The 27,908-nt window shown below is 35.8% G+C and overlaps 1 protein-coding gene across 1 annotated transcript in view; it reads left to right on the forward strand.

Moving 5' to 3' along the window:
* The window catches only part of ST7L (suppression of tumorigenicity 7 like), a 63,610-nt gene extending 40,951 nt beyond the window's left edge, over positions 1–22,659 (forward strand). The window contains exons 12-14 of the mRNA XM_052636754.1: positions 12,373–12,523; positions 15,914–16,006; positions 21,915–22,659. Of these exons, the coding sequence (XP_052492714.1) occupies positions 12,373–12,523; positions 15,914–16,006; positions 21,915–22,093 (423 nt within the window). The 3' untranslated portion in view covers positions 22,094–22,659. The remainder of the gene's footprint in view (positions 1–12,372; positions 12,524–15,913; positions 16,007–21,914) is intronic.
* Positions 22,660–27,908: the final 5,249 nt, after the last annotated feature.

The following is a 27,908-nucleotide window of genomic DNA, read 5'->3' on the forward strand; positions in this document are numbered from 1 at the left end:
CATGAAATATTCTCATAGCATGCATAATTTGAGATGGATCATTTACCTAAGTGTAAAGCTGGAAGAAGCATAAGCTGGAATCAAGATTGCAGAGAGAAATATCAATAACCTCAGATATGCAGATGACACCACCCTTATGGCAGAAAGTGAAGAGGAGCTAAAAAGACTCTTGATGAAAGTGAAAAAGGAGAGTGAAAAAGTTGGCTTAAAAAGCTCAACATTCAGAAAACAAAGATCATGGTATCTTGTCCCATCACTTCATGGGAAATAGATGGGGGAAACAGTGGAAACAGTGTCAGACTTTATTTTGGGGGGCTCCAAAATCACTGCAGATGGTGATTGCAGCCATGAAATTAAAAGACACTTACTCCTTGGAAGGAAAGTTATGACCAACCTAGAGAGCATATTGAAAATCAGAGACATTACTTTGCAAACAAAGGTCCATCTAGTCAAGGCTATGGTTTTCCCAGTAGTCATGTATGGATGTGAGAGTTGGACTGTGAAGAAAGCTGAGCGCTGAATAATTGATGCTTTTGAACTGTGGTGTTGGAGAAGACTCTTGAGAGTCCCTTAGACTGCAAGGAGGTCCAGCCAGTCCATCCTAAAGGAGATCAGTCCTGGGTGTTCATTCGAAGGACTGATGTTGAAGCTGAAACTCCAATCCTTTGGCCACCTCATGCGAAGAGTTGACTCATTGGAAAAGACTGATGCTGGGAGAGATTGGGGGAAGGAGGAGAAGGGGATGACAGTCGAGGATGAGATGGCTGGATGGCATCACCGACTCGATGGACATGAGTTTGAGTGAACTCTGGGAGTTGGTGATGGACAGGGAGGCCTGGCGTGCTGCGATTCATGGGGTCGCAAAGAGTCGGACACGACTGAGCAACTGAACTGAACTGAACCGAAAGCTAAAACTATACATTTAGAAGAAAACATCAAAGAATATCTTTGAAATTTTCAGGTAGACAAAAATTTCCTAGGACAGTATAGGCACTGAACTGTAAGAGAAAAATAATTGTATATTGGCCTTTTCAAAACTTTGAAATTCTTCTCACTGATGACAGTGTTAAAAATGAAAAGGCAGGGAATTCCCCAGTGGTCAAGTGGTTAGAACTTTGTGATTTCACTGCTGAGGGTACAAGTTCTATCCCTGGTCAGAGAACTAAGGTCCCATAAGTTGTGCATTGTGGCCAAAATAAATAAATAAAATCTTTACCATCATTCTTAAAATTTATTTATTTATTTATTTATTTATTTTTGGTTGCACTGGGTCTTTGTTGCTGTGTGCTTGCTTTCTCTAGTTGTGGTGCATGGGCTTCTCATTGCGATGGCTTCTCTTGTTGCAGAGCACAGGCTCTAGGCACACAAGCTTCAGTAGTTGCAACACACGGACTCAGGGGTTGTGGCTTGGGGGCTCAGTAGTTGTGGCACATGGGCTTAGTTGCTCTGTGGCATGTGGAATCTTCCTGGACCAGGGAGTGAACACATATCCCCTGCATTGGCAGGTAGATTCTTACTACTGTACCACCAGGGAAGTGCTTCACCGTCATTTCTTTTTAAATGAAAATGCAAACTGCAAACAGGAAAAAAGTATCTCCAATTTGCTTATTTGCCAAAGGACTCATATTCAGAATATATAAATATAAAATGACAACTTTAATCAAAAGCCTTGAACAGATACTTCAGAAAAGAAGATATTGGAATGTCCAATAAACACCCAAAGAGGTGCTCACCATCTTTGGTTGTCAGGAAAATGCATTATAAAATTGCAGTAAGGTATTATGCCTATCAGAATGGCTATAATTAAAAATACTATAAAATATTGGCAAGAGTGTGGAATATTTAGAACTCTAATACATTGCTGCCTTAATGTATAAAATGATACAACTACTTTGGCAATTTCTTATAAAATTAAACATATATCTCATCCTGTCACCCAGAAGTTTTACACCAAGGTATGTATCCAAGAGAATGAAAATTTATTTAGCAGTAAAAAGAAAAGAACAACTGATACAGCAAAACATGGATGAATCTTAAACATACAGTGTTGTGCAAAGGACTATATACTGAATGATTCCATTTATGTGCCGTTCAAGAAAAGGTAAAAGTGATCTATTGTGGTAGAAATCAGCACAGTAGTTTGCCTCAGGTGGTCAGGGTAGAGGTATTAACTGGAAAGGAAACTTTCTGGGGTGATGGTGTTGCTTATCTGTGTTTTTTTAAAAGTCATTGAACTGCAAACTTAAAGCCTGTGCATTTTACTGTTTTTAAATTATACCTCAATAAAGAAAAAAAAAAGATATGACTCAATGTGGAAAGCACTGTCACCTAATAAAATGAGATGATATTTGTGAAGTTCTTAAAGTTTGATCCCTGGGTTGGGAAGATCCTCTGGAGAAGGGAAGGGCAACCCACTCTAGTTTTCTTGCCTGGAGACTCCCACGGACAGAGGAGCCTGGTGAGCTATACAGTCTGTGGGGTCGCCAGGAGTCAGGGTCGCCAAGAGTCGGACACGACTGAGTGACTGATACTACTACTAGTACTAACAATGTCTGAGTAAAACAGTATTGATTATTACAGCTATTGTTGCTTTATTATGCTCTGTTAACCATTTTCTCTTCCTGTTTAAGCTGTTCCAGTTTGTCCTCTTTCCTTTTGAATATTATTTTAGTACTTTAGAATGTATGAGATTTGGGGATTCCTTTGTTGAGAAGAGGTGAAGGTGAAGATAGTTAGGTGAGACAGGAGTTAACTAATTTGAATTACTTAATACCCTGAGGACAGTTTATTTTGTCTTACAGAAGAAGCCCTTGAGAGAAGAGTGATATAGAACATTTAAAAACAAAACAATGACAAAAACTTGTTTAGTAAATCTTTATAAATTGAGTACATATTTAGGAATATGTAATCTGTAGCTTTTTAAAGTTATTATTTCTTATTTTATATTAAAACTGGCTTTGGCGTTGTGTTGCTAAGAAAGTAGACCATGCCAGGTGGCCTTTGTAAGTATAAGGGGAATTTTAAAAATAATACATAAAAGGTAAAATCCATTCTGGCTGGTCAGAAATTGAAGCCTATAGGATGAGTCCCATCCATCAGAGAAGCTACTGGGTCTTTAGCAGCAGACTTACATTTCTTCAGCCATACTGCCTATATTATAGCAGCATGTGTGAAAGAGGAGGGGAAGGGGCACTTGATTGAGATTCTGAGTGGCATAGCAGGAGTACAGAGAGAAAAGGGAAGTGGTATTAAAGGCTGTGACCCGTTCCTAGAGCACAGTGAGCCTTTTGCTTTCCATTATATTATACTGTGGACAGGTTGGAAGGGTTGAGATATCAAATGCTTATTTCTTGAGGTGTTGCTCCATAGGATGATGTGCTGTTTAGCCCCCATTCCCTCTCTTTTTAATGTAAGATCACTTTCACTTTGCTCCTGAGGCTGTTAGGTAGTATCATGTTTTTTTAGTTTATTCAGATAGCAGTTGTTTTTACTTTCTATCTAGGGACTTTCTTAGTCTCTCTATAGTACATCTCCATGTGGAATCTTTGCATTCAGCCTGCCTGTCCAATCTCATAGAATGTGCACTGAGAAAACTAATTGCAGAGATAAATTGGTTCTTGATGTGCATGACTGATCAAGAGCAAAGTACCTTAATTTCAGATGCCTTCAGAGAGATTTTTCTTTAACCTCTGCTTTTAAGAGGAAGATTATAAAGCATTATCATTACTTCGGGTCAGAATTATATTGCTTTTGGTCAAAAGCTGTTGTAAGATTTGCAAAGTAATAGAAACAAAGTAATCTAGAGATAAATTATAAAGATCAAAGCAATTCAAAATTAAAGTGAATTTGAGTGTAAGCATAGGTATAGAGTTATGAAAGAAACCATCAGGCGTACATCATTATGTCTTTTTAACTATAGCTCCCAAAGTAGCTTTAGTTTTTATTATTTTTAGTGAAAAGCAAGAGACTTGAGTGGTTATTTGCGTATCTTGTCCATAGTTGAGTACTAGTTAAAATTGGCCCCAGCAATTTCTGATTTATTCCCGATATAATGAGAAGGTGATTTGGAGGTAATCGGGAAGGCCCTGTAGCACATACTAGATGTTAGCTTTGGTTTATGTCTTTGACTGTGTTTTGTTTGCTGGTAATTTCCAAATGTATTTCTTTTAACTCTGGCTTTCTTCCTTGTCTAAGAGACTTGCATTTCTATCTAGTTGTGGAAGATTTTACCTGGATATCTAATAGGTACCTCAGAGATTTCAATGTGTCTCAAAGTAGATTTAAAAAAATTTTTTTTAGTGTTTTCTCCAACTTGCCTCTCCTTTCTATTTCTATATTTTGATTTATGGCTTTACTATTCTCTTCTCTAATTAACCTTTACTCTGTCCTTTCCAAATTACCCACTCATATCCTTCAAAATATCTTTCAGATCTAGTCATATACTCCAACCCTACCGTCACTGCTTATTGTGCACCTTTACTGCTTGTTCTTTTAAAAAATTATTGTTATCAAAGTAATGAATTTTTTTTTAAATTCATACTCTGTAGAAGTTATAAAGCAAAATAATCCCCTGTTTTTCCTCTCTGAGTTCTACTTCTCTCACGTAACCACTGTTTCTGTCTGGTGTATTTGTTGCCAGACATTCTCTGCATTTTCAAAATTAACTTTTATTGGAGTACAGCTGCTTTACAATGTTGTGTTAGTTTTTACTGAACAGCAAAATGAATCATCTATCTGCATATCCCCTCCTTTTGCTTGGTCTGTTAAAACAGATTCCTCAGTGGTCTCCATGCCATCCATCCCTCTCCACTCTGGCTATTGCCAGAGTTATCAATCTAAATAGAAAACCTTACTCTGCTAAAGAGCTCTGCTTACTCTGTATTGCCTATAGGATAAGGACCAACCCCTTAGTATTGGGTGTATAGAAGCCCTTCATAGTCTGGACCCAGTACCTGTCTCCAGTCTCTCTCCTTGCCACTTCTGCTTTGTGGCTTACCTCTAGCGCTACTATTCCCTGGATTAGTTAGGTCTCATTATGACTCCCTACCATTATATATATGCTTAATCTCTTTTCTACTTGGCAGATGTCTACTCATTCTTCGAGATCCTGCTCATCTGATGCCTCCTTTATAGAGATGTCTTTTCCACTTTTTCCAAGCAGAGATAATGTTCTTTCTTCTGTTTAGTGCCTTAATTATATATGTATATGATTAAATATATATATATGTGTGTGTATATATATATTTGGTCTGTTTATATGTCTATCCCTTAGTTATTTGTGAGCTTTTTAAAAAAGCAGGACTTTTGTCTTAACATCATTTTATGTCTGATATTCTACTTAGGACATAATGGGCATTCAGTAAACGTTTGGTAAATAGATATGTTTATAATTTAGATTTGCACTACTATAAAGACCTATATCTGAGGTAAAGAATATAAAATTTTAGATCCCATCATATGTTTAAGCCATTTGATATTTTGTAAATTTTACTACATTATGTCACTTTTGGCCTTTTAATGACAGAAGCGCAATTTCAGCATGACCTTATTTCTTAACTTATAAAAGAACTCAACTTTTAATGGAACAGTGTACTATATTTTAAAATAATGAGTTAGATCTACACAGAGACAGAAAAAGATACACAAGACATATTGTGAAGTAAAAAGGAGTTGTGTAACAATTTGGTACTATATTTAAGAAAAGTAGTGTTTTATGTTATGCTTAAGAAAAAGAAATCCAGACAAATGTAAATCAGATTATTATCTTTATTTTCTTTTATCACCAATCTTGTAATATATTCTTTTCTGTGTTACTCTGGAGTGTTTGCAGTTTTGTACTGTATGTCCTTTCATAAGCAAAAAAAAAAAAACAAAAAACGGCCAAACCAAATTACCCCTCAGTTTTTAACCTTTCATATTCTTCATTCTTCAAACAGAAATAAAGTCTTGAATTTATTTTCATTTTGTTTTAAGTTTGCCCAGAAAGTTAGAAAATATCTTTAAGTAAAAACTGAAATACAGGTATGAGTTTGAAGACATTTTTGATATATATATATATATGTCAGATCCAGTCAGTTAATAATTGTCTTAAGGCCTGCTTTGGGTGGATAGTGTAGTATGCTAGATGCTGAAGTAGAATATAAAGGATATGATTCTATTGTGTAATAACTTACAGCTTTTTTTGGGTAGCAAAAATTCCTGAGTAGTACTTTGTGGAGGACATAAAATAAGTAATAATCCTATAATTGGCTATTTTAAGTATATTTTCTTTAAGCTGAAAAATTTTCTTTATATTTTGAGGGTAAAATTTTATTTCAGTATCCTATTGGAAACTAAAAGATAAGAATTGCTTTGCTTTAAAGTCAAATTGTAAAGGACATTTGCTGGTAGGTAAGACATGATAGTAAAAAAAAGGTAGCATAAGGAAACAATTTTTTCATGATTAAATAATAAATATTTTAATATAAAATCCTAAAGTATCATTTTCTAATAATATCTATTTGATTACTATCTGAATTGTCACTTAGAATATTGCTCAGAAGTATAGATATATATTAATAATTGCTAAAAGTATTTGTATATATATTAAATTGATACTTTTTATAAGTTTTACTGAATAATTGTTAATATAATTGCTGAGTGGCTTAGCAAAGATAGGCATTAGTCTAAAGCTTCAGAATTCTAAAACTGATTGAAAATAATTGGAAATGTTTTTATCTGTAAAATAAAGCAAAATTCTAATGGAAAGGACTTGGTTAAGTATTGAACCTCTCTGAAAATAAGATATTCTTTTTATGATGGAGATTTGACTGTGATTGCCTCATTTTCTTTGCTTCCTACTGAAGAAGCTCTCGGTGCACTTGCAAAGAGCATAAGGAGTCATGTCAGAGGTCAGGTATTTGAGTCCATTTTCCCACAGCCTCCTGGTGTGAGTGATCTTTTACTGTGTTTTAAAAAAAATGGGCAAGGATTAAAGAGGATTAGAAAGAATATTACCCTCCTGAATATAGGTCCAAGGCACTAAGGGTAGAGAACCCAGCCAGGCAGCAAATGGGCTTTGCTTGACCAGGACACAACCTCTGCTGCATTCCTTTAAGAAACTGAATGGGAAATGTTAAGTCCCCAAACTGGATTAGTAAATAATCTCATAGCTTGTGACATCTACTAAAATAAATTGATGAGCAGACTGCATTCTTACACTTTGAGGAGAGGGCCAGAGACATCAAGACTAAGAGTAATTATTCTTTTATCTTTTTGCTTTTTAATTTCAGCTTTATTGGGTTATAGGAATAAAGGGTAATTAAAGATGAGCACTCAGCCCAGTAAGTGTTAGAAAGGCACATTCCATAAACAAAGAAAAATTACTTTATATGTATTAATGCCATGAGTCCATATGTATTAATAATTTGTCTTAAAATTTGAAAGCACTACTAATTTTTATTTTTCTAATTCTTCCTGTTTGTAGTACTTTTACAAAGTATTTCACAAATTCAACTGTTGAATTTATGCTGTTTATCTCATTGAAATGTAAGGATATATCTTTTAAGACACCTTTGGAATGTCTCTCTTTTTATATTTTATAATATACATTAATGTGGTTTGCACCATATGACACATAATTTGGTACCAAATTATTGAGACCCAAAAGGTAGTTTCAAACCTGTTCTAGTAGGGGAGATGTACTCTGGCCTCAGTCTTTGGAAGAAGTAGTTAACTAAGGAGGTGTACTGTGGTCTCAGTCATTGGAAGAAGAAGCTAGCTAACTATTTTTAAAAGATTTTAAGTTGACTACTTTAATAATAAAGATGGTGTAAAAGTTGGCTTCCCTGGTAGCTCAGTCAGTAAAGAATCTGCCTGCATTGCAGGAGAGCGGGGTTCGATCCCTTGGATGGGAATATCCACTGGAGAAGGAAATGGCAACCCACTCCAGTATTCTTGCTCGGAAAATCCTATGGATGGGGAGCCTAGAGGGCTATAGTCCGTGGGGTTGTAAGAACTGGACATGACTTAGCAACTAACCCACCACTGTGCATGTGTGCTAAGTTGTTTCAGTTGTGTCCAGTTCTTTGCGATCCTATGGACTGTAGCCCACTAGGCTCCTCTGCCCATGGGATTCTCCAGGCAAGAATACCGGAGTGGATTGCCATGCCCTTCTCCAGGGGATCTTCCCGACCCAGGGACTGAACCCTCACTAGCACCACCTGGGAAGACCCCCACCACAAGTAGTTAATTTTGCATCTTCATGTAATTAGTATATTTGACTAGTGCAATAACTGTGATTATGCTGCTTTTGATATGGATTGTAATATTAAGGGAAGCATTTCTTCAAGAGTTTAAGATCGAATTTCATTTCATATGTAAATAAGAATTGATAGGTTATAACTTTAACAGGCATGCTCACTTACTTAAATGCATCTTGTACTATGCTCTTTAGGCTCAAGAATTCAAGTTGGCCCTATACAATGAATATGTCTTCCTATTCTTCTCCCCACCACACCTCTCAATCTGCTGTCCACTTTCCACCTTTCCACCACTTCTGCAAAGCGAAAGTGAAATTTGCTCAGTTGAGTCCAGCTCTTTGCAACCCCATGGACTATACAATCTATAGAATTCTCCAGGCCAGAATACTGGAGTGGGTAGCTTTTCCCTTCTCCAGGGGATCTTCCCAACCCAGGGATCAAACCCAAGTCTCCCACATTGCAGGCAGATTCTTTACCAGCTGAGCCACCAGGGAAGCCCATCAGTGGTTTAAAACATAATTAATACCGCTTAAACATAGAATTACATATGACATAGCAATTCTACTCCTAGTAACCCAAGAGAGATGAAAACCTTTGTTCACATAAAAATCCATACACATGGTTCAGTTTAGTTCAGTCATTCAGTTGTGTCTGACCCTTTGCGACCCCATGAACCACAGCACGCCAGGCCTCCCTGTCCATCACCAACTCCCGGAGTTTACCCAGACTCATGTCCATAGAGTCGATGATGCCATCCAACCATCTCATCCTCTGTCATCCCCTTCTCCTTCTGCCCTCAGTCTTTCCCAGCATCAGGGTCTTTTCATATGGGTCAGCTCTTTGCATCAGGTGGCCAAAGTATTGGAGTTTCAGCTTCAACATCAGTCCTTCGAATGAACACCCAGGACTGATCTCCTTTAGGATGGACTGGTTGGATCTCCTTGCAGTCCAAGGGACTCTCAAGAGTCTTCTCCAACACCACAGTTCAAAAGCATCAATTCTTCAGCGCTCAGCTTTCTTTACAGTCCAACTCTCACATCCATATATGATCACTGGAAAAACCATAGCCTTGATTAGACGGATCTTTGTTGGCAAAGTAATGTCTCTTGCTTTTTAATATGCTGTCTAGGTTGGTCATAACTTTCCTTCCAAGGACTAAGTGTCTTTTAATTTCACGACTGCAGTGATTTTGGAGTCCCCAAAAATAAAGTCGGCCACTGTTTCCCCATCTACTTCCCATGAAGTGATGGGACCGGATGCCATGATCTTAGTTTTCTGAATGTTGAGCTTTAAGCCAACTTTTTCACTTTCTTCTTTAACTTTCATCAGGAGGCTCTTTAGTTCTTCACTTTCTGCCATAAGGGTGGTGTCATCTGCATATCTGAGGTTATTGATACTTCTCCCGGCAGTCTTAATTCCAGCTTGTGCTTCTTCCAGCCCAGCGTTTCTCATGATGTACTCTGCATATGAGTTAAATAAGCAGGGTGACAATATACAGCCTTCACGTACTCCTTCTCCTATTTGGAACCAGTCTGTTGGTTGTTCCATGTCCAGTTCTAACTGTTGCTTCCTGACCTGCATACAGGTTTCTCAAGAGGCAGGTCAGGTGGTCTGGTATTCCCATCTCTTTCAGAATTTTCCACAGTTAGTGGTGATCTACACAGTCAAAGGCTTTGGCATAGTCAATAAAGCAGAAATAGACGTTTTTCTGGAACTCTCTTGCTTTTTTGATGATCCAGTGGATGTTGGCAATTTGATCTCTGGTTTCTCTGCCTTTTCTAAAACCAGCTTGAACATCTGGAAGTTCACGGTTCACGTATCACTGAAGCCTGGCTTGGAGAATTTTGAGCATTACTTTACTTGCATGTGAGAGGAGTGCAATTGTGTGGTAGCTGAGCATTCTGTGGTATTGCCTTTCTTTGGGATTGGAATGAAAACTGACCTTTTCCAGTCGTGTGGCCACTGCTGAGTTTTCCAGATTTGCTGACATATTAACACTTTCACAGCATCAATGTTTATTGTAATACTATTCACAGTAGCCAAAAGGTGAAAACCAAATATCCATCAAATGATGAATGGACAAACAAATGTGGTGTATCCATATAATGGAATATTATTTATATCTATAATATTATTTATATTATACAATGGAATATTATTTTGTATAATATTATTCCACAAAAAGAATGGTGTCCTGATACATGCTACAACATGGATATATGCTAAGTGAATTAAACCGGTCACAAAAGACCATATATTAAATGATTCTGTTTGTATCAAATATCTGGAATGGGCAAATCTAGAGACAGAAACTATATTAGTGGTTGCTTAGAGCTGAGGGAGGTTGGGAGTGGAGAGGGTGATAACTAAAGACTACGGTGTTTCTTTTTTTTAAAATTTATGTTATTGACGTCTAGTTAATTTACATTGTTGTGTTAATTTCTACTGTGGAGCAAAGTGATTTCATTATACATATATATACATTCTTCTTCATATTCTTTTCCATTATGATTCATCACAGGATATTAAATACATTTCCCTGTGCTAAATCGAACTTTGTTGTTTATCCATTCTCTCTATAATCGTTTGCATCTGCTGATCTCAAACTCCCAATTCATCCCTCTCCCACCTCCCTTCCCCTGGCTTCCATAAGTCTGTTCTCTGTGTCTGTGAGTCTGTTTCTGTTTCATAAAATTTCATTTGTGCCATATTTTAGGGTCCACATATAAGTGAGATCATATGATATTTGTTTTTCTAACTTGGTTCCTTAAGTATGATCATCTCTAGGTCCATCCATGTTGCTACATTATTTCACTCTTTCTTATGGCTGAGTAGTATTCCATTATATGTATACACATATATATATATTTTGTATATATACATAACAGCTTTATCCATTCATCTGTCAGTGGACATTTAGACTGGCTTTTGTACATGTTGCCACAATGAACACTGAGGTGTATGAATCTTTTCAAATTATAGTTTACTGCAGATATATGCCCAGGAGTAGGATTGCCAGATCATATAGTAACTCTATTTTTAGTTTTTTGAGGAACCTCCTGTTTTCTGTAGTGGCTACCCTAATATACATTTGGGTTTCCTTTTGAAGTCATAAAAATATTCTGAAATTGTGGTGATGGTTGCACATATCTGTTAATGTACTAAAAACTATTGAATTGTGTACTTTAAATGGGTGAATGGTAAAGTATATAAATTATATCTCAATAAAGCTGTTACTAAAAGCTAAATTAAAAAGTAATACCTCCTATCCATATTCCTATATGTATCTATACCTATAGTAAAGCACATAGTCTGATTATAATTAATTTAAGAAATCTGTCTTTCTTGGGAATTCCCTGGTGGCCCATTGCTTGGGAATCTGTGCTTTCAACTGCCAAGGGGGCCAGATTTGATCCCAGGTTAGGGAACAAAGATCCCAGAAGCTGTGTAGCATGGCCTCCCTGCCCCACCCCAAAATCTGTCTCTCTCATTACATTAGGAAGCTCCAGAGAATAGTGTCTTGGCATTCCCTAACAAGCATAGTGCTTTGCCCTATGTTTAAGAATTGAACTTCTTAACAATTAAATTCCTTCACTGTAAAAAAGGGGCAACCCACTCCCGTATCTTGCCTGGAGAATCCCATGGACAGAGAAGCCTGGTGGGCTTGTAGTCCATGGGATTACAGAGAGGTGGACACGACTGAGTCTCACACACACACACACACACACACACACACTGTAAAGGAGAAATAAAAAAATATTGCCACAACATGTTGTTCCAAAATTGTGTTTTATAATTTTTTACATTTATGCTTTTTTGGAAAAATAAATAATTTTCTCATATATTATTTCTTCAGCTTAGTTTCCATTTTGTATTTAAAGTTGCGCATAAGTCATTTATTACCTTATTTTTACCTTTAGGCATATTCTGATCTTTGGGATTTGCATATATACAAGCATTTTATACACGTTATCAGTAAGACCTTCTTGTCATTTCAACTAGCTTAATGTTTGTTTTTTAAATCAAGTTAACTTAATGAAATTTGAATCTACACTTTTGTGGATGTTTGAATTTAACATAATTTTTCTTTTTGTGTGTGTGGTGTGTCTATGTGTGTATGTTATTTTTCTAGTATTTACTAGAGTTGAAAAGTCTCATTTTACCTCCAGAACACATTCTGAAACGGGGTGATAGTGAAGCAATTGCCTATGCTTTCTTTCATCTTCAGCACTGGAAGAGAATAGAAGGTGCTCTTAATCTGTTACAGTGCACGTGGGAAGGCAGTAAGTATTCTTTTCCAAATGCAATGCTAATCTTTCTGACTATTCATTGCATTCACAGGCAGTCTTTTTTTAATGAGATTGTCTGGGTTTCCTTAAGGATTTATTGTTCAGATTGGTTTGAAAGTGAACTCTGTGGTGTTCATTGGTTTATTGGTAGAAGAAATGTGTAATGTGCTTATATTAAAACCACATTTAGGAAAAGCAGGATGAAAAACTGCTTGGGTATTCTGCTGTATGTTCACTTGAATTAAATATTTATAAGGAAAAAAATTTAAATTTATATCCATTTATTTTTTAATGTGGCTTGCTACTCTAATATTTTTTAAATTGGACTTTTTTTGGTTTTGAGATGTGTACAATATGAAACTTTTTTTTCGTTACTGAAATCAACTTAATTCTTTAAAAATTAAAAAAAAAATACTTATTTTCAAAAATTGATGACTGTGCCAGGTCTTAGTTGTAGCATGTAGGATCTAGTCCCTGACCAGGGCTTGAACCCATGCCCCCTGCTTTGAGAGCTTTGAGTCTTAGCTACTACTGAATCAGTAGGGAAATCCCTCCCCAGTTTTTTAATTGTGGTAAAATATATATAACATAAAAGCATTTTAAACATTTTAAAATGCTCAGTTCTGTGAAATACATGTACATTGTTGTGCAACCATCACCATCATCCATCCTGAGTTTTTTCATCATCCCAAACTGAAATTGTGTACCAACTGAAATATAACTCCTCATTCTTTCCTCCTTCCCAGCCCCCTGGTAACCATTCTATTTTTGTCTCTATGAGTTTGACTATTCTAGGTATCTCATATAAGTGAAATCATACATTTGTCCTTTGATATGTGGCTTATTTCATTTACCATATTGTTGAAGTATGTGTAAGAGTTTTATTCTTTTTAAGGATGAATAATATTCCATTGTAAGTATATACAAAATTTTGTTTATCCATTCATCCATCAGTGGACATTTGGGCTGTTTCCACCTTTTGGCTATTGTGGATAATGGTGCTGTGAACATGGGTACATAAATACCTGTTCAGGTTCTTGCTTTAAGTTCTTTTGGGTGTACTCCTAGAAGTGGAATTGCTAGATCATATAATTTTGTGTTTAATTCTTTGAGGAACCACCGTACTATTTTCTATAGCAGGTAAACCATTTAACATTCCACTTGCAATGCACAGGGCTTTCACTTTCTTTATATCCTTGCCAATACTTGTTATTTTCTGGTTTTTGGTAATAGCACCCTAATGGGTATGAAATAGTACCTCATTTTGATTTGCATTTCCCTAATAATAATGTTGAACATATTTTTATGTGTTAATTGGCCATTTGTATATTTCTTTGGAAAATTGGATTATTTTCTACTAACTACCAGATCTCTCATTTGTAACTTCCTAAAATTAGCTGTAGATGAAAATTCAAAAATAAATTCAGTGCACATTCTAAGTAACAACTAAAACTTGTTAACCTCCTCAGTTCTCAAACATCGCACTGAGGCACTTTTGGATGTTATAGTAAATTCACAAGAGTGCCATGAGATTTTAAATTATTCATAGAAATGTAGCAATACACCATTCAAACTGTTGCTCTAGATAGTTAAAGGTTTCAACAGTACTCTCTGTTTTCTTTCAGTGTTGTCATAGCTTTGCAAAGCTGGGTTTTTGTTAGTTGCTATGATTAAAGGAAGTACCACACAAAACTCGGTGTGGAACAGGAAATGAGGATGGTATTATCCAAAGTGATTTTGAGGTTTGAGAAATTAGGTGGTGTCCCACAGGCTCATATATCCCATTAGGGAGAAATGATGGTTATTTAAAAATGAAATAACTTTTTTCCTTTAATTTATGTGTATTTTTTTCAACTTGCTGCTAAGCTGTTGGAGCCAAAGCTTTTGAAATTGATCAGACCCACTACTTAATAAGTGGAATTGTTAAATACTTCTTACAGCCTGGGGGCATCATAGCAAATTACTGAGACATGAATGGCACCATGTGTCCTTGAATCAAGAAAATTTGGGAACCTCTGTATTAACGTTTGCTGAGCGTTAGGCCCTGTGCTTGATACTGACAATATACAGATTAATGAAAGCGGAACTACTAAAACTGAGGAGCTCGATGTTTTGGGGTACTTAGATTTTCTTTTGCTTTTTCTCCAATAGTTTGCAAGCTTCTCAAAACTATGTAGCCTATCTTAATCCCTTTGTATGTGTCATCAACGCCTAGCCTGCTTGGTACGTAGGAAGTTATCCATAAGTATATGATTGATTTTGTGATTTAATGAATGATCTCCTAGTGTCACTAATTTAATTTGTTCTGTGACTTTGGACAAGTCACTGAATTTTATTGTAGCAAAACAAAAATCTGTATTTTGACAAAAGTTCATAGATCCAAGCATTAAAGAAAAAACAAAAACCTTATAATTTTGATAGTTGAGTAGATCAATAAAGATTTCTTCTTTAAGAAGTCTGTAGGAATGGATGGTAATCTAGATAAAGGATGCATAAACTTTTTCTGTAAAGGACTAGTTGGTAAATATTTAGTCTTTGTGGGCCATAGTCTTTGTCACAATTACCCAACTCTTACAGCATGAAAGCAGCCTTTTATAATATATAAATGAGGAGACATGGCTATATTCTAATATAATTTTATTTACAAAAACAGATAGTGGTCCAGGTCTGACCAAAGGTGACCCCTTTAGATACTTAATTTAGGTACTTTGGTGATCCCTGATCTAAGTTAAGCTCTGCTTACAGAAAACTTTGGTATCAGCTCAAATATGAAGTTAGGATCCATTGAAAACTCTTAGGTTGACAGAAGTTATGACTACAACAGTTGTGTGATTTCCCTAGAAGTGGAATTCACATGTGGAGAGTTAAATATTTTGTGTTTGTAATGAGGAGACTGAGGCAAGAAGGACACAGCCAGTCTTATCTTCCACTACTCCCTTTAGTTTTATTTCAGTTAGAACATTCACTATTCTCTAAATAAGTTTTATTCTTCTTATTTGTTCCTCTGCATATTTTGTTTCTTTCCTATAAAATGTGTCTCTAAAAAAGAAAACAAAATGCTATGTGGGGGCCTTCCCTGGTGGTCCAGTGTCTAAGACTCTATGCTCCCAATGCCAGGGGCCCAGGTTCCACCTGTAGTCCAGGAACTAGATTCCACATGCTGCAAAAAAAGAAAAAAGATCCCCCATGCTGCCTTGAAGATTGAAGATCCCGTATGCTGCAACTAAGACTGGGTACAACTGAACAAATATTTTTTTTTAATAAATTTTAAAAATGCTGTGAGACATTTTAATAAAAATACATCTCCAAAATAGCTTTGATTATAGTAGATGATGAAAGTGAGATTGAATTGCATGTCAACAAATGTGTATTTTTTTCCCTCAGCTTTTAGAATGATTCCATATCCATTAGAGAAAGGCCATCTATTTTATCCTTATCCCAGCTGCACAGAGACTGCTGATAGAGAGCTCTTACCTCGTAAGTAAATATTCAAGTTTTTCTAAACTTAAAATTAGTTGTGAGATTATTTTTCATAGTATTCTCCCATTTTAAAAGTACCTCTGGTTGAAGTTCAGGATACTGTTGAAATACTATTTTAACCAGTTCTTGGATATAGTTGCATAATTTAGTTTATATTTTTGTGGTAAAACCTTGTACTTGGTGCAATGAAGGACACATAGATGAAAGTTTTTGTTTTTCTTTTCTTATAAGCACTCATCTTAAAGAAAAAATAATACCAATCCTTCACAAACTCTTTTCAGAAAATGAAGAAGGAGCACTCTTCAGCTCATTCTGTGAGACCAGTATTACCCTGACAACACAGTCAGACAAAACATTACAAGAAAGCTATAGAACAATATCTCTCATGAACATAGACACAAGTATCTTCAACAAAATGTTAGCAAACTGAATCCAACAACATGTAAAAAGGATTATGCTCCATGGCCAATTGGGATTTACCTCACAAATGTGAGGTTGCTTTAACATCCGAAAATGTAATAGAATAAAGCACAATAGATGGAGAATAACATTTGACAAAAATCCTATACCCATTGATGATAAGAATTCTGAACAAACTGGGAATAAAAGGGAGCTTCCTCAACCTGATAAAGAGCTTCTACGAAAAACCCACAGCTAACATCCTACTTAATGATGAAAGATTGAATGCTTTCCCCCTAAGATCAGGAACAAGACAAGGATGTCTGCTCTTTTCTCTTCAGCATTGTAGTAAAGGTTCTAGTTAATGCCATCAAGCACGAAAAAGAAATAAAAGGCATTCATGTTCTAAAGAAAGAAGTAAAACTGTTTTTATTCACAGATGACATAATCTTCATGAATTCCATAAAAATACTATTACAACTAATAAACTAGTTTAGCAAGGTTGCAGGATATAATATTGATATATGTGTGTGTGTGTGTGTGTGTGTGTGTGTGTGTATGTATATATAACTCAGTCATATATTTATATACCAGCAATGAATAATCCAAATGAAAACTAGAAAACAGACCCAATGAGAGTAGCATCAAAAAGAACAATTTAGGAATAAATTAAAAGAAATGTGAAATTTTTAAAATCCACTAAATACTGCTTAGAAGAATTAAAGAAAATTAAATAGAGAGATAGTCCATGTTTATGAATTGGAAGCCCCAATATTATTTTTATGACAATTCTCTTCTAATTGATCTATTAATTCAATACAGTTCTTACAAATTGATAAGCTGATCCCAAAATGTATATGGCATGTTAAAGGACCCAGAACAGTCAAAATAAGCTTTACAAAGTAGAGTGAAATCGGAGGGACTGTACTTCTCAATATATTAAAAAAAAAAAAAAAAAGAAAGAATCAAAGAGTCAAGAGGAGAACAAGAAATACATAAGGGTTATGATTGCGGAAAGTGTTTTTGTCTAGTTCCTGCTTTTAGGAAGCTAAACTTTCAAAAGAATAGTCTGTGCTTTTTGTCTCAGCTGCCTTATCATCCACTCACTCTTTTTCTGTATGAGCTGGTAAATTTGTTGCAGAGTACATCATGAGAAACGCTGGGCTGGAAGAAGCACAAGCTGGAATCAAGACTGCCGGGAGAAATATCAATAACCTCAGATATGCAGATGACACTACCCTTATGGCAGAAAAGTGAAGAGGAGCTAAAAAGCCTCTTGATGAAAGTGAAAGTGGAGAGTGAAAAAGTTGGCTTCAAGCTCAACATTCGTGGCATCTGGTCCCATCACTTCGTGGGGAATAGATGGGGAAACAGTAGAAACAGCGTCAGACTTTATTTTGGGGGGCTCCAAAATCACTGCAGATGCTGACTGCAGCCATGAAATTAAAAGACGCTTACTCCTTGGAAGAAAAGTTATGACCAACCTAGATATTCAAAAGCAGAGACATTACTTTGCCTACTAAGGTCCGACTAGTCAAGGCTATGGTTTTTCCAGTAGTCATGTATGGATGTGAGAGTTGGACTGTGAAGAAGGCTGAGCGCCGAAGAATTGATGCTTTTGAACTGTGGTGCTGGAGAAGACTCTTGAGAGTCCCTTGGACTGCAAGGAGATCCAACCAGTCCATTCTGAAGGAGATCAGCCCTGGGTGCTCTTTGGAAGGAATGATGCTAAAGCTGAAATTCCAGTAGTTTGGCTACCTCATGCAAAGTGTTGACTCATTAGAAAAGACTTTGATGCTGGGAGGGATTGGGGGCAGGAGGAAAAGGGGACGACCGAGGATGAGATGGCTGGATGGCATCACTGACTCAATGGACGTGAATCTGAGTGAACTCCAGGAGATGGTGATGGACAGGGAGGCCTGGCGTGCTGCGATTCATGGGGTCGCAAAGAGTTGGACACAACTGAGCAACTGAACTGAATTGAACTGATCCTTTCTATGATTTGACTGATACGTAAGGATGCTAACAGTTATAAACACTAGTTTCCTCTTATAATATAAATCTGTACCACAGTTTTTACAATTCTGGGTCCATTAGAACTAAAGTCTAGGAAGGAAAGGTGCAGTTTTACAGCCATCAGACTTAAGAGCTGAAAAGTTCAAACAGACAGATAAAAACTTAGGAGAGCTTATGGAAGTTGAGTATGCTGATATTTTTCTCCCACAATTTTAATTTTTGAGTATGTTGCATATGTGACATGTCAACCATATATACACATCCATGTGTGTGTTATATGTTTACATATGCATACATAGCCTTTATATTTTATATCTCTACATACATGGGGTTAAGATATCTTTGTAAGTTATATAATATGTATATTATTAAATATATGTTTTATAAGTAGTAAATGTTGTAAGCACTCTGGGTATAAGAGAGCCACTTCATGTTAGCTTAAAAATAAAGAGAATTTGTTGGAAGAAGCCTGAGTTATCTCAAAAAACACAAAGGCAACAATTACAGTTGCACCTTGGAAGAGACCGGAACCAGAAGGCTATCAGGATTTTTATCAGGAGTCAGTTCTCTGTGTATCTCTGTCTCTGACTGCCTTTTTCAGTCTCTCCTATTCTTACTTTCCTTTTTCATTCCCCAACTCCATCTTTTCTTTGTATGAACTTTCATTTCTGCTTCTCTCGGTGTATCTGCTTCATTTTTATCCTTCTCTTTGCAGTTTGGCTCTCCCTTTCTTAGACACATGTAGCCAGGCTTGATTCTCCGGTGCAGCTCTGAATTTACATGTCATCAATTCAGGAGGATAATATAGAATGAAGAATATCTCAATCCTGCTTCTAAAACTTCTGGGAGAGTAAATCAGATTTACCCAGGTGTTCATCCCTAATCCAATCTTCTACGGCCTAGGCCTAGTAACAGGATCAGGTCGTGTAAACAAAATTACCAAAATCTCTCTTTGCCTCTACATCACAAAACTGACTTAGGGGTCGTTATTTTCTGGGAGTGAATGAGATCACTAAGGGAAACTGTATAGGGTGTGAGATGTAAATTAAGGGTGAACCATGGTGAAAATTTCTAAGGAATGGGTTGCCGATAAGGAGTCAGAAGATTCAGTGAAGGAGTGGTCTGAGACAGGACAAGAACCAGAACTAGATATCCTAGAAACTAAAAGGAGAAAAGAAATTCCAAGTGAGGAGGAGTATCCACAGTATTAAGTAAGGTAATTACTGAGAAGAATCCATTGACTTTGGCAATTAGAAGGTCATTAGTGTTAGAAATATTTTCCTTCCTCAGGAGAGGGTGGTGGTAGTAGGTGTTGTTTTTCTATTTTAATGGGAACAAGGATATTTGAGGCAGAGGAATGAATCTTTTATTGTGGAACATCAATATGCAAGAGTGTATTACATTAGGCTAATACATTTAACCTAAAATAATGCCCCCCAAATCATGACAGAAGTTGCCTGATAATATAAGGCAAGCTTTCATTGCAGTGTGAATAAAATCATCAAGTCATTATTTGGTATTGTCAGAGCCACAGGCTATAAGACAGAGAGTTTGTGTAATGGCAGGACTTTGGTATTTCTAGGGGTTTACTCATTTGCAAATTCTAGGAGCTATGAGAGGAGGGATGTTCTGGGGGGGTTAGTTTGATTATATTGTATATTCTTAGAGTATTTTTTCTGTCTTTATGATAAAATGAACAAATTTTTATTAATGTGGAACTTTAATACCCAAGAGTACTTAAGGTTTTTTGCTTTCAATTCTCCTTCAACCTTGATATGGCTTAAGGCATTCTGGAATTTGCTTATGAACGTCATAAGTTCAGACTTGAACTATTCCCTTAGTTCACATAGCTGTTTAGTTGTCTTTTATGCCTCCTGATAAATTTTTCTCTACAAGTCAGTGATGAAATTTGAACTTTACTTCTAAGGGAGTGTTTCTGTACTAGTCATCCATTATTTTGATGTATTAGCCAAACATTGACTGACAAATGAATCTACAGAAAGCAATCCAAAAAGAAACAATTGAATCTCTCCTATAGTATAAAAATTTCATATTTTAGAAAATTATCCTATTAAAACTATACAGTTTTCTACCTCATAAAGTAGGAATAATACTATCTATCTCCTAGGATTATTGAAAAAAAATAATATAAATAAAAGCACTTTGTAAGCCACAAAATGCTATAGTTTAATTAATATTATTAATTTTGCTGTCTTACGCAAAAGCAACTGTAGTAACATTGGCATATGTAAATATTTGTTCCCTGTCTTTGCAAATACCATGGTTTTTATCTTTTGATTTGCTAGAAGAAGTTGGCCTCTCATGGCTGAAGGACAGAGCAAAGGGGACTGATTTTTTTGGGGTACTGAAAGCACAGTGTTGTTCACAGCTTCTAATGTTTCTAACTTAAAAAAATTTCAGATTTGGTGTGCTTTTACTTTAAACATGACACAAGGCTCTGGAAATTTTCTGCATTTTTAATGAGTTTGCTTTTTGGTATGTACTTTCTGAAGATAGTATATAATACATAAAAAATAACCTGGCTACTGAAGGAAACTTAGGTGTAATCTTCTCTGTGAATCATTATGTTTTAAAACGTTAAATTTATAGTTGACCTTGATTCAACACTGAATTAGTCATTCCTTACTTATGCAGGATATTACATCAGGAATTCCTAGGTCTGTGTCCAACCCTGTGAGCAGCCAACTGAAGTCCCAGAATAGCTCTCAGTTTAACAGACATTTATTGAGCACCTACTGTGTACCAATCATTGTAATAGGCTCTGGTCATCATTGTTGTTCAAGTATTTTCACATTTCAAATAAGATAAAAATACTTGAATCCTATTGGTAATTAAATATCTAATCACTAGAAAAATAATAACCTTTGTAAGTGTGTAAATGTAAAAATAAGACAATAGACTCCATTTATGTTCAGAATCTAGGACTTTGATGTTCTGGTTAGATTTTTACAGTGCTCAATGAAATGCCACATATAGGACACTTATTAATAAGTGGGTAAAATTATTAACTGATTGTTCTAGGAAATCTCCAACCACACGTCTATTTCTTGATCTCTGTACTCATGTCTCAGCTCCCAAAGATCAAAAATTAAAACAGCACCTTTATAAAGTGCTTACAGTGTTCATCATAACAACTCCATGGCAACTGCTAGAGGGTTTAGCAACTTATTCAAGATCACACAGCCTATAAGTGACAAAGCTCTTTTTCAAAACCACCTCAGCATGACTACAATTACTGCTGTTTCCCACAGTGCCATCCTTTTCCCAGTTCCCAATAGTCATCTAACTATGTGCTCTTGATGCTATAAATAATGGATAACTTCTTTTTACCTTGCTTGACCAGAGACTTCTTGTGTTCTTTTTTATTTTTCCTTTTTAGTTTTTAGAAATGGATTTCACTTGAAAATATAAAAACTGGCTTACACTATATTCTGAAATAAAATCCATCTCCATCTTTTCTATCTTTCAGCGTTTCATCATGTTTCTGTTTACCCAAAGAAGGAGATTCCTTTTTTCATCCATTTCACAGCAGGACTATGTTCTTCTACAGCAATAATAGCTTTTCTTACACACCAGTTTCCTGAAATCATGGGTGTTTTTGCTAAAGCTGTAAGTATGATCTCAAGGACTTGTGTAGAATATTTGTAAAACACACAAGAAACCATCTCTGATCTGTTTGTGCTAAACCAGTTGAGCAGTGGAAGATATTTGTTATAAAGTAAATTACAGGAATTGATTTGTAAAGTTGCTGCCATAAATATGTGAAACATAAGTTTTTGGTGATTTGAGCTATATTTTTGTTGCTTAGAAGTTTTGAAAATATAATGTCATAAATTATAAAGCTGGTCTTTGTAGATCACTTTTGGTGGTAAACTTAACCCTTGTTACTAGTTAAAGAATAATCCAGCCCTTTTAAATGCATTTCTTTGGCATTAAAAAAAAAATTCCTTGTTTTGTACAAAAGCCTTTTGGTTTTTCCATTTAAATGAAATCATTAGTTCTAAGGATTTGCTGAATGTTATATTCAAGAGTGCAGCTAGGCTAGGGAATAAGTAGGTAAGATAGGACAGTTGAGACATTTGTCCTGGGTTCAGAATGTACCCCTTCACTCAAAAGTCCTCCTTGTTATTATATGTGCATATTCTTACTGATCTTCCCAACCTTGGATGTAAAACCATCTATAGACCTTTATTTTCATTTTTACCCTTTAGCTTTGAATTTCTTCCCTATTTCCAGACCCAGGCCCAGAAAGTACTTGAGGACTGATTTTAAAGAGAGTATATCCTGTGATTATTAACTTTTCTACATAAACTTATTAATTAATGTCACTGACTGAAAGCAAAATTACCAAAGAGAAGTCCCTTTAAGTCTCTAAGCCTAATAAAAAAGACATGTCTTGTACATCTTTGCATTTTTACCAAGTAATGAGTTCAAACCCCAAAATAAAATGTGAATTCATTATACTCCCAAATAGAAAAGCACTGAGAACCATAGAAATATTAGCCTTAATAGTAATGCAGTTTCTATATTTTTCTCTATGTGCCTCCATTATAACTCCCTGTGTCCTCACAGTTTCTTTTCCTGCCTTAAGAATAGTTTATTTTGTGCCTTAAAGATTAGCTGGTTTTCTTCTGGCACCAGTAGTGAGAGCACTGGTTTCTCTTTTTCCCTTAAGGTCAACTATTATAATGTGTTAAGTTGCCACTGGCTGTAGGCCTAAGAGTTTGAGACTACAGTTGATTCTGGGTCAGGCTTCAAGAAGGATGACTTTTTACTGTTGTTCAGGGAGTATAGATATTTGGGTTGGAAACTGACTCTTCTACTTCCTTTTAGTATAAAAAGAAAGGTTACTGATCACACCATAACTCTGTTGCTCGCAGTGGTGCTGATTGGCGAGTGTGTGTGTCTCAAACTGAAATGACCTGACTGTGTAATCTGGCATGGAAAAAAATGGACTAAACAGAGAATCCCGTCCATTTAACAAGCAGAAAAAAATATGCAGCTGTGTATTTGAGATCATAGAAAAGCAGTGGGAGAGATGGTCTCTCAGGGCATTGGGAAGGAGGTAAAATAGAGAGAAGAGGGAGATCTAGAATCTGGAGTAGAGATATAGAAATTGTTAGCAGTGTCCTTCCATGAAGTACTGGCTAAAATTAATGTGGAGTGTACTCACTGTCTGCTGTACCCATCAGTGTTAGTATATAGTGTCTGCCTTTGCCTAAGAGATCTCTGATGCACCAAAAGAGCCTTTAGGATTACATAACACAAGCTCCTAGCAGTGTCTGAGAATAAATAATTATCCATTTGAAAGTTGAATCTTCTTTTTTAGATCAAAAGTTATTAATTTACTGTGATTCTAGTTGATGAACAATAAACAGACATTTGTTTACTATCATTTGGTATGTGTTGCTGGTATGTAGTGTTTAAAATGTGCCTGACAGCAACTACAGCTAGATTTTATCCCCATGGCCTTTACATGTACAGTTTAAATTCCTAAAAGTTAAGTATTTACTCAAAGTACCTGCAGATCAATATACGGTATGTAGCAGTTCCAAGGGCTGTTTCCATTTAAGAATTAATGGGAAATGAAAATATAGGCAGACTCCAGTTTATAAACTCAATAAACAATTACCCTAGTAGAGAGACAGCAAGAGAACTAGAGGTTCACATTCTTTTTACCACTTAATATTTTGTGGTCTCTGCCTCAGGAGCATTACCATCACCCAGGACCTTGTTAGAAGCAAGATCCTCAGAGGATTCTATATACATTTAAAGCTTAAGAAGCCCTTGCTCTACCCCCAATAGAGGAATTTAGAATTCCTGGATGGTGCCACCTTATCAAAGTGGAGAAGGGACAAGATTGTAGAGTCGTTATGAGCAGAGGCTCTGGAGCCAGACTGTTTTGCTTTGGATTTCAGCTGTGATACTTATTGGCTGTGCAACCTTGGGTAAGTTGCTTAACCTTCCCCACCCCCCAGTTGTAAAATGAGAATAGTACTACCTCTTGGATTTTTGTGAGGGCTAAATGAGTTTAAAGTTTATCAAGAATTTAGAACTGTGTCTGCCCACAGTAAAATGTAGGTGTTAGCTGTTGTTGTCATCGTCATTGTCATTATCATCACGGAAGTGCAGCTGTAGTGAGAAACCCTACCCCCTTCATGTTTGGAAGAGCTATGTCCTACTAATAAACCAAAAATGCATTTTTCCATAGAAATAGTAGTAGAAATGACTGTTAGGTATCATTTAAACAATACTTTTAGTACTATACTTCTGGTACATTATGTGCACCAGAAAGTGAAGAAATGTTTCAAATTCTAGGCACTAGCAAATTGCCTTATGGAGCAGAACCCATTGGTAAGTTGCAAACTGCATGTGTTAAAAATTTTTAGTCAGATATTTGATAGCCAACTACAGTATCAATGAAATATAGAAATCAATGAAGAATCTTTGAAACATATTTATTCTTCTAAGGCAAAGCGGTTTAAGAAAATCTCCTAGTTCCTTCCATTGTTGCCATTGTCTCTTCTTCATCTAATAACCTCTTGTATTATTTCTCATGCTAGAGTAAATTCAGTCTGAATTTGTTAAAATGCATTTGTTACAAAAATTGCTTTTTCGTGAAGCAAGGCGCTAGGGATTAGTAATTTGTAGCGATCCTCACTGAACATCAGATTTAGATAAATGGAATGAACTAGAATGGTTAGTGTTTTAGTACCCCTTCTTTTGCATGATATAAAGATATGGAAAAAGATTTCATCTTCAGCACATTAGGACTCTTTCTCCTGATTTTTCTCCTGGCTGAGATGAAAACAGCCTGACAGTAGACATAGAGCAATGGAAAAAAAATTGCATAAATCCCTGGAGATGTGGAATGTGCTGATATCAGAGCTGATAGTCTCTTAAGGCCAGAATTCCTGAAAAAGGAAAAATTGCTTTTAAGTGGTAGGTCATTTTCTCACCTGCTTTGAAGCCTGCTGGGTTAAATATGAGAGTTCAAAGTAAGGGTAGCCAGCAAACCAATGAACTGGAATCTGATTCTGCTTATCTGAAAGGCGCTTCTTTATTTAAGAGCAGCACTGCCCTCTTCTTAGAGAACCAATCTTCATCTACTCTGACTCCTTTCATTCCTCTCTTGCAAGAAAAGCTTTCTTCTTAGTAAGCCTTGGGAGGGCGTTATTACAACAGTGAAAAGACTGAAGATGGTGTTTGGAAATTTCATTAACTTACAGATAAATTCAGGCTTATGGCATGTGCTTTTGTGTTTGAATATAAAAATCCCTAGTTGGGTTTTAACTAAATGGGGCAGCATTTGCAGTGTTGGCAGATAAGATGTTATGGGTAAAGACAGAAATTAAAAAGATTTCCAGATAAATTATTTGTTTCACTAAGGCAAAACTTGGTTAAAATTTGTTTCACTGAACACATATTGTAGCTGTGCTAGGGTGGGAATGGGCCCCGTTTCCACATATTTCTACTAATCTTTATGTGGGAAAATGTGGTTGGACATGCCAGTGATGAATTTCTGAGCAACTCATAATTGGCTGGCTTCACTGTAACTAGGGCCTAACAATCTGCTTGATTAATTCTTTAAGGACTACATTAGCCAAGTTGCATGATTTCCAAAGATATAGAAGGTCAGATGTTACACTAACAAAAGACCTCTCTACAGAATGTCTCACTGGGATTTCTTCAGTCCCGTCCCCCAAGTAATTAACATTTCTGTCCCTAAATTACATTTTAAAAAGTAATAAGCAGATATAAATGCCAAGTGTCTTTTACTGAATAGTAACGAGAACTTTTGAGAAGGTTTGTCCATTATTATAATTTTTTCCAGGACCAAGATTGTCTTCGTAACTAGGAGAGTTGATAGACAATTATAACCATGTATTGATATATATCAGTTTAAAGGTTCCTAATTTACTGTTGTCACAACCAGTGACATGAAATCTGTCTACAGGTGAAAGGCTTTTTGTATTCTTCATCTGACTTTACTAAAACCCTAAGAGAGTTGCATTCTAAATACCTAGGACCCCATCCAGAAATTAAACTGAAATTAAAATGTTTCTTCACTTTGAAAATGAATTATTTTCAAGAACTAATACAGTTTTTAAAACATCTTGAATTGTAACTAAGCATAAATTCTGGGAAAATACTCTTCTATAACATGCTGTTTCCACAGTAATATATCTGAGGTATTTCCCAGAGAATATCCTGATAATAAAATGAATCTATTGTAATAGGTCAAAAATTTTAAACGTTTACACTTTTGTTCCATTGTTAGTGCTGCTAAAGTCTTTATTTGGGCAGTCTGGCATATTCCAATTTTGATTTTCTCTTAATAAACTGGGATATTTGTAGCAAGAGAAAAGTTGTTCTCCGCTTTTTATAAGGGTAATTTCTCATACTTCATCCTCATTGTTCTCCTTCAAAAAGAACCAGAATGAGAGATTTATGGAATTGCTAATGTTCTTCTTCATCCAAATGTTCTAAGTACTGAACTCTTCAAAGACGAAAGAGAAAGAATAAAAGCCAGGGCAATGTACTTTTTAACGCATGTCTATATCCTTTCCCCAGGATTTAATTCAGTTTTGAAGTTTGTGGAAAGCACCCTCTTTCCCTAATAACACGTGCTTAACAAATATGAAATTCATAAAAGCTCTCCCTGAATTCATTCGGCAGAATATTTAATCATTTTCGCCCCCCTCAAAGTGAAAGCCTCAGTGCCAAAGTCTAAGTTACTCTATCACTAACTGCTGTGAATATATTTATTATTATTCATTAGCACTTGAGGCAAATGGACTGCATAGCACGTAGAAGAGTTGTGCCCGGATATTGATGTAAATCACTCATTCCAAATTTGTAATACTAGTGGTATTAGAATTCATATTAGGAAACCTGCTGATTTTTGTTTTAGAAAAGGTTTTTGCAGACCTAGCATAGTCCTCTAAATGGAACGAATAATGGGGTACAGAGGAAAATTAAAATCTTGAGGAATAGTTATTTTAGCTTTTTTCTTGAATGGAATTTTGCTCCTTCCCCCACCAATCAAATTTTTAATGCTCAAAAGAACTAAATTAGTACAACTAATTAATTTATTATAATTCTAAACAAGGAGTAATGTGGACTTCATTAGTTTTCTTTTTTTAAAGTTTATACTTACACTCATTAGTTCTTACCAGAGACATTGGAGGACAGATTGTGATCTTCCAATGTAATAGATGAGGAAGTTTGAGCCAGTCAAGTTAAGAGTTCCTTGAAATCACACAACAGATAGTCCTTTAGTCACATATATATTTGGTTTCAAAAATATGTCACCTCTCAACTTATACCAAAACAAGTACAGAAGAATAAATTTCAAACCAAATATAGTAATCCTGAAGGAATTATAGACTGACAGAGTGATGACAGTAAAGTGGTCTTATTAATGTCTTCCTATAGGAGATGAATTTGGAGAAGAGTTTTA

This window comes from Budorcas taxicolor, chromosome 3 (genome assembly GCF_023091745.1).
Source record: "Budorcas taxicolor isolate Tak-1 chromosome 3, Takin1.1, whole genome shotgun sequence".
NCBI classification, from domain to species: Eukaryota; Metazoa; Chordata; class Mammalia; order Artiodactyla; family Bovidae; genus Budorcas; species Budorcas taxicolor.